Raw genomic sequence first — 7,909 nt, 5'->3', positions numbered from 1 at the left:
TAATGAAGGAAAAAAACGTTAGGGCTCATTTAGGTAAAAGTATAGTAAACACTGGCTAACCTAAACTAATGGGGGGGCTGCATTCCCTTGACCCCCATCTTTAACCTAACCTAAACTACTGGGGGGGCTGCATCCCCTTGACCCCCCTAATCCCTTAAAACAAGTTTCCTCAAATTATTTAATTATTACCAATGAATAGAAACTCCTCAACTGAGTTAGTAAAGGTAAGTGAAGTATGTCAGTTATTTACTGTACTTTAATCCCGTATTTTGTGATATAACAGGTGTTAATAATTCCATTTCAGGCACTATTCACTCACTAATGTCATTCTTTTCTTTTTCAGCAAAAAAATTGAGTTCATTCAAAATTTCCCGTTAGCAAGTTTGAAATCTAAAGTCCCTTTCTCAATGGCAAAGAAAACTCTAACCAGATCTGCTGTTTTTGAATATTTTCCTATATGTAATTTTTTTAAATTTTAGCATAATGGATTATGGGTTTTTTTTCCAAGAATAAACAATAAAAAGCCACAATAGCATAGCTACAACTATTAGACTCAAAACTTTAAGGACATGGGTTTAAAAGGTATCCTGATGATCCATGTAGTTCTAATAAAATGCCATCTTGTGTAATGTCATCATAACAGATTTAGAATTATTATACCTAGGGGTCGGGGTCGGAGTCGGATACACAAGAAATCAAAGAGTCGGAGTTGGGTGTTTTGGATGTCGATTCCACAGCCCTGGGTACAAGACTGATAACTTTCATTGTAATGTTTTTAACCCCCCAGGTTTGAAGCACAAGGACAAGGTCAAACATTTTGAGACTCAAACAGAATATATTTAAGACTGTAAGCAGTCAAATTGTCTTCTTGACATCTGGTGTAAGCTATGCACTGGATCTTACATAAAAGCACAACACATACAATTTCTTTATCATTTTAAATCTGTTTATAAATCCTATAAAGGATTTGCAATGTTCACAGCAGAATTAGCAGGAACATTTAACTTCTTCAGTTGCTATATAGATATTGCTTAATGACATGAAACCGGGAGGGACCAATACATTCACGAGAGCACCAAATCAAGCCATAGATGAGCCATCCAACCAAGGCTTCGTGTAGCTGAAGCCATAAATGTAGTGGAATCTGCCACATCTCCCTGCCTGTGAGACATTTCATGATTTAGGATCTTAACTGTAAAATAGAAACCTCACAGGAAATTATGACCTTCCACCACTGCCACATTCACGTGACATCAACTCCACTGGACTGATTGCTCCCAACTGTCACGCAACGAGGGGAGACACCAATCGTTTCCCACACTATGGCATCTCCACCACTCTGTCAGTTTGAAGTACTAGGTGAACAGCAGTCACAGCTCTTCCGGCTAGTCCAGAAGAAGCAGATGTTACCAATGGGAGGGGACCAGGTACACGATTGAGAAGAAATAAAATAGATATCAAGAAGGATGTGCAAACAAAGCTGCAGGTGATGAATGTTAAGGAAGAGTCCAAGCCCGAGTCTCTGATAGAGTCCCCCGTATTATGATAGGAGAAGTCCCCGTGTTGAAACCCTGGACCCCAGCTGAAGCTAGAGCCATAGTTGCAGAAGTTCCAGATCCCTTGAAAAAAACAAGTGCATTTCTTAATTGGTTGTGCAGCAATCAGATGTGCAGCATTTAAATCCCTCTCCCGGGGATGTGCAGATGCTGCTGAAATGTGCATATGGAAACTCATGGGCTACCCTGAAAGATGGGTTTGCAGTTCCTCACGGAGAAAATGGAGATTGGAGAGCAAATGATGATCAGCAGGCTCTGGGAAATTGGTTGGCCCACTGTGAAAAGTAGCCTATGAAGGGGGAGCGAGAACAGGCTCAAGCTTATAAAGTGGCCACTATGTAATCTGTGCTCCCCTCCATGGGCATCTCAGTCAAATATTAATACTATTGGGGTTGCCGGCGTCCCCATGATAGAACCTTCATCAGAACCCGCTCGTATATATGGCGTCACTTACTGTACTTTTACAATCTCTAGAACAGCCCCAGTCTCGTTACTGGGAGGACAGGCTCTGTGCAAACTGGGAGCAGCCTCTGCAGTTCCTTCCAACAGTAGTTTCCCAATTTGACGAGGAAGCAGTAGAGCCGAAACCCTAACTATTCCTCTTTCCCCATACGCTGCCTGACCTTCTGAATTCACCCCGTATGTCCTATTTCGTAATACAATTATTAATACTTGTTTTACAATTCCACTAATACGGGAGGAAGGCTGTATGAAACAATGAGTTTGTGTCCGAAGTGGGAACTTATTTGAAACATGAGTAACTCGGGAGAGGAACTTGGTAACTCGGGAGTGAACTTGACACATCGCGGAAATGAGAAGTAAACGGCAAACTTATACACACATGTGGGAACTCGGTTAAAATCTTGATCTTACACTTGGAATCCCGTACACAACCACGAGTCTTTCACTCGGGGTACCTCGTGGGTCAGCTTGCACCGTGAGACAGGGTTCTTTGGGGGGGGCGCCATCTTGGGGCACGGCTGCTAGCTAGCAGCTGTCCGTCTTTTTCACTTTTTTCTTTAATTTTTAGTGAGTTTGTTTGTTTTTAGGAGGTTTAGACTTTTTTATGTGGGGGGAGGGGGGGGGGGGGAAGGGGGAAACTACTTTCTATGTCCTTACCTGGTCGGAGAGGCAGCTTTTCTCCGGGCTGCACCGTCGACCTGTCCTCGCGGCCTACCAGCGGGCCTGGAGCGGCGTTTTCCCGAGGGGACCGCCCAGCACCTCGGCTTCGGCGGCGGCACAGCGCTGGAGCGCTATCGCGGAGCGCAGCGGGCGATGCCTTGCCTTGGTCGCCGCGCTGGAGCTCCGGTGAGCTGAAGACCGCCGATAAAAACATCGCGGAGCTGCGGAACGGGCAGCTGCAGGCGGCGGCGCTGACTTCAACATCTGGAGCCTGGGATCTCTCGATGAGATCGCCAGTGGTGGAGCTCCAACCGTCGCGGCCTTGTCGGCTTCGGAAGCCGCGGTCTCCGGTAAGGAAGCGGCCGTTCCAGTTGTCCCTAGCTGCTGAGAGGACTCTCCCGACGCCGGAGCACCATCTCCCGGTGAGAACGGCCTGGAACATCGGGCCTCCGTAGAGGCAACTGTGGAGGCCTCAATTGGCCCGACTATGGGTGAACTGGGGATGGGGACTGGACATTGTGCCTTCCCCCATAATGGTAACCATTGTGGGGGGATGTTTCTATGTTAAAGATCCTTATTGTTCCGTTTCCAAGATGGCTGCCGGAAGGGAGAGTGAACGCTAGCGCGATTAGCTGCCGCTGCTCTCTCTTTGAATTGTGTCTTTGAATTGTGTCTTTGAATTGTGTATTGTTGATGTCTTTACTATTTTTTTATTTTTTTTTGTCGTTATTTTTTGTTTTGTTTCATTCCGCTTACATATTTTGTATTGTTAACTAAATTTTGTAAGGTGTCCTTGAGAGTCTTGAAAGGCACCCATAAATAAAATGTATTATTATTATAAGCAACAATATTATGTTTTAATAAGCAACAGTGTTAAAGAAGACCTCTCCATCCTGTGGCTTTGTTTTAAAGATAGAATACAGAGCGGCCGCATCTATTGATGTGACCTACAAAGGGAAAATGCGCACCATCCAGTGCCAGAGCAGTTATACTTATGATTTGTTTGAAACACACAGGTTTGATATATTTTAATTGAATTTACTGCCATGTCTGCACACTGCGGGGAGACGGGAGATTAAATCTTTGAATGTGGATGGATGTGCACATCAGATTGTTGTGAGACGGAGCTCAGGGTTCGCCTCCTGAGCTGCTTTGGTGCCCAGGCGTGAGTTGAGGTGGAGAGAGGTTGGGGGGGCGTCATTAATCTGTCTGGTGGTGACCAAAGATCATAGAGGAGCAAGATAGACCACTCCTCGAAAAACGCGTAGTATGACGTGTGTGATTGTCGACGCCATTTTTTGAGGCATTTTATTGGGTAAGATCTTTGTATTGGGCTGTAATGGCGTCCGCATCTAAATGTTCATCTCACTGCTCCGCTATCAATTGTTCTAATCGTAAATCTAAACGACCAGAGCTGTCATTCTTTAGGTTCCCCGATAAAAAAGAAAGGTAAGAAAATATTATTATTATCTTTTGTCGATATTCTGTGGTGAAAATGTTATTTTCTGTTCTCCCATCAACGGCCATTGGGAAATTAGGTTTGTCGGTACATTAGAAAGTTAGTAGACTTATTTTTAATAGATCTTTACTTACCACAATAATAAAGACAATTTTAACACTTCTGTACGTTTTTGGTTTTGTTCTTGTAAGGGATTGGTCTCCAAAATATGGCCCGCGGGGCACATTGGGCCCAGTGACCACGAGATTTTTCGAGCTCAGACTCGAGTCCGAGAACGCGGCGGCTGTTACCCGTTATATCCCTCGAATTGTCGGGACATCACAAGCAAAGATCACTAGCCCGCCGTGAAGAAGGGTGCAATCAAAGATTATACAACTCTGCTCTATCATCTTTGGGTGCAATGGTGGGCCGGGGGGTTCGGCGGCAGCGGCGGTTGCAATCAAAGATACTAGAGTAGCTCTGCTCTATAATCTTTGGTCGGAATCAAAGATCTTATCTTTGGTCGGAATGGGACGGCTGAACGTTATAAGATGCTATCGTTCCACCCTCCCTCTCCCTCTCCCCCTTCCTCCCTCTCCCCCTCGTCCCTCTTCCCCCCTTCTCCCTCTCCCCTTCTCCCTCTCCCCCCTTCTCCCTCTCCCCCCTTCTCCCTTCTCCCTCTCCCCCCTTCTCCCCTTCTCCCTCTCCCCTCTCGATCCCTCTCCCTTCTCTCGATCCCTCTCTCCCCTCTCTTCTCTCGATCCCTCTCTCCCCTCTCTTCTCTCGATGGTCTTTGTAAGAAGATTTTAATAAACTCTTCTACATTTAAGGTAAATTGACATATTAGAGGCAAAAAGCATCGTCAATATACAGGTCTCTCCACACAACTGAAAACAATTGCACTTAAGTGATATGTCATCCATTGTGCAGGCATGTAGTTATGATCATTTTTTTTTCTTATTAGTTAATCCTAAATGATATCTCCTGTAATTTCAGATGTCAACGGTGGGTCCAGAATACTCGTCGACAAGATCTCCTACACCGAACTACGGAGTACTTGTCAGCCAACTGTTGTCTTTGTTCTTTACACTTTGAACTTGACCAGTTTTCCAACAAGCAGACCAAGAACAGGCTAAATTGGAATGCAGTTCCAACGCTCTTCGACATTCCTAACCCGCCGAAACGTCTGTCTTCCCAACGCAGGTTACTCAAGAGGACGAATGAGAACCTCCCATCCTCACCAACGCCTTTAAAACAGCAAAGAGGCAAGTAATTTTCTCCTTTTTAAAATAAATTGTATCCAAACTGATATGATTGCTAATGGCCAATATGTAATGGCATGTATGGTACTTTAATTTTCATTTGTGAAATGTTCACAAAACTATAATCACACATAAGACTACACAGTGTGGCTGGTGGAATGCGTACTAGTATTTAATTCAAGTAAGAACATCCATTTAAAACTTCCTCAAGCATAATTATTACAACATTTAAATTGATTTAATTTATAAAAAATCTACAAAAATATCAAGATCATGATTTTCTTCTGGTAGATTGAAATTGGTGCATCACATATGTTTTTAATTATAACTAGCCCAAGTGCAGACCCGTTGTGTCTGTTCCCCCAACGTGCGGTTGTGGGGGGGGGGGCGGCACGCAGCGTCACGCACACTAACTATCCCCCTCCCCCTCTCGCACTCACGCTAATTACCCCCTTGATATTAAATTAATATGATTAATTTGCTCCTTTTACCCCATAACCACCCTATCTACTGAAGCATAGCCCCCAACTTGTAGTCACATCAAGAGAGGGGCGGGGGGCGGTCGGGGGTAGAGAGTGAGGGCAGAGAGAGAAGGGGCAGAGACAGAGAGACAGAGAGAGGGGCAAGAGGGATAGGGGTTGGAGAGGAGGATAAGAGGGAAGGTGGGGGAGGGGCGAAAGGGGGGGGAGATGGGGAGGAGAGAGAGAGGGGGAGAGAGAGGGGGTGCTGAGAGGGGGGTGAGGTGGGGAGCAGGGAGGATAGGGGGTGTGGAGGGGTGGGGGTTTAGGGGAGGGAGGGTGGGAGAGGGGGGAGAGGCGAGGGGGTGGAGAGGAAAGGGGGATAGGAAAGGGGGGGGAGAACCTCGCACACATGCGTCGGAGGGGGTCTCTGAGCGAGACGGCCGTAGGTGGCGGCGTTCTCTCGGAAATCGCAGCACAGATGGCAAAAAACAGTCAAGAACAGACTTTCAGTAGTAGATGATGATTTATTCACATGTATATGATTAATCTTTTTAATTAGTATGCTTGCCATTTCATTCCCCCTTTTTTCTTTTTTCTTGTATTGGCAGTGCCACACAACATACAGACAGAACATTCTTACTGCTCAGCTGCAGACAAAGTTCCGCGGGAAGAACCCATCAGTGTCTCTACAACTTCTGAAACACCTGATCTTCAAATCACACAAAATGTAAATGACAGCAGAGCTCTGAAGAAGGAAAGACAGCGTACTTTCCGCCTCAAAAAAAAAGTACAACTGATCAAATTATCAATGGGAAAGAATACTACAGAAAGTAAGACAATCAGTGACTTGATCAGAGGGGCTGGTGAATTTTTACAAGAACCAGCACTGTCTTTCTTTGCGTCGCAGTTGCGTAATGCGTCTGGACGTAGAAGTGCAAGAGGAAGACGATGGAGTTATTCAGACAAGGTAGTTGCCTTGTCCCTCTACCACCAGAGTCCCCGAGCATATCAGTTCTGCCAGTGCATTTTCACACTTCCATCAATCTCATCACTACGTAGGTGGTTGTGCAATATTGAAGTGCGGCCTGGGTTTCCCCCTAAGATCTTTGAACTTTTGAAAGACAGGGTTGCGGGGATGTCAGAGAGAGATACATTATGTGTAGTCTCCTTTGACGAAATGAGTTTACGTGCAAGCCTCTCTTACAATATTACTGAGGATTCAGTTGAGGGCTTTGAGGACTTTGGATCTCTAGGGAAGACGTCAAGGCCTGCCAACCATGCTCTTGTTTTCATGGTTAGAGGCTTGATGGGGAAATGGAAGCAACCTGTAGGTTACTTTCTTTCACGGGACTGCACAAAGGCTGACAAACTGAAAACATTACTCAATTAATGTTTACAGAAGGTTAAGGCTATTGGACTACAGCCTAAGGCCGTTGTTTGTGACCAAGGCCCAAGCAATGTTCGACTATACTCCAACTTGGGTGTGACGGAAGACCATCCTTTCTTCGTCCACGGGGGAACCAATATCTATTGCATGCATGACCCACCCCACTTGTTGAAAAACACTCGATCAAACTTGGAGAAATATGTTTTTGAGGTCAAGGGAGAGGATGGCATAAAAAGACATATCAAATGGGCACATATTTACGCATTTTATGAGCATGATTCACAGTTGCCCATTAGAAAAGCCCATAAATTAACCAGAGGCCATTTTGTTTTAAACAGCTTCTCTAAAATGAGAGTCAACAAGGCTGCGCAGGTGCTTAGCCATTCAGTAGCAGCAAGTGTCTACACCTATGCAACTCTTGGAAAGTTACCTGGGGAGGCTGTTTATACGGCAGAGTTTATTGACATGGTTGATGGACTTTTTGACTCCTTTAACAGCAGGTTTTACACGGACGCCAAAAAGTTAAGGAGGCCTATGTCTGAAACAGTCTGCACATAAGTCATTCTTTGAATCATGCTTGACTGTACTCAAAAGCCTGACAGTGCTTGGAGCTAAAAATGTGTTGTTTGTCAAGGGGTGGCGGCTTGCAATTTCTTGCATTTCACAACTGTGGCAGCACATCA

The 7,909-nt window shown here is 45.2% G+C and overlaps 1 protein-coding gene across 1 annotated transcript; it reads left to right on the top strand.

Annotated features, from left to right (window-relative positions):
• Window positions 1-3,903: 3,903 nt before the first annotated feature.
• On the top strand, window positions 3,904-7,678 carry LOC116980460 (THAP domain-containing protein 2-like). The gene is made up of 3 exons (XM_033032713.1): window positions 3,904-4,127; window positions 5,113-5,381; window positions 6,448-7,678. Exons 1-3 carry the CDS (start codon window positions 4,018-4,020, stop codon window positions 7,227-7,229), a joined length of 1,161 nt encoding a protein of 386 aa, XP_032888604.1. The 5' UTR covers window positions 3,904-4,017; the 3' UTR covers window positions 7,230-7,678.
• Window positions 7,679-7,909: the final 231 nt, after the last annotated feature.

This window comes from Amblyraja radiata, chromosome 14 (assembly GCF_010909765.2).
Source record: "Amblyraja radiata isolate CabotCenter1 chromosome 14, sAmbRad1.1.pri, whole genome shotgun sequence".
NCBI classification, from domain to species: Eukaryota; Metazoa; Chordata; class Chondrichthyes; order Rajiformes; family Rajidae; genus Amblyraja; species Amblyraja radiata.
Note: the sequence above shows the minus strand (reverse complement) of the source record. Positions and strands in the feature narration are given on the sequence as shown.

Coding starts and splice junctions, on each gene's coding strand:
- LOC116980460 (XM_033032713.1), top strand. CDS start 4,018: ATGGCGTCCGCATCTAAATGTTCATCTCACTGCTCCGCTATCAATTGT. Junction 4,128..5,112: donor TTCCCCGATAAAAAAGAAAG/GTAAGAAAATAT, acceptor CTGTAATTTCAG/ATGTCAACGGTGGGTCCAGA. Junction 5,382..6,447: donor GCCTTTAAAACAGCAAAGAG/GCAAGTAATTTT, acceptor TTGTATTGGCAG/TGCCACACAACATACAGACA.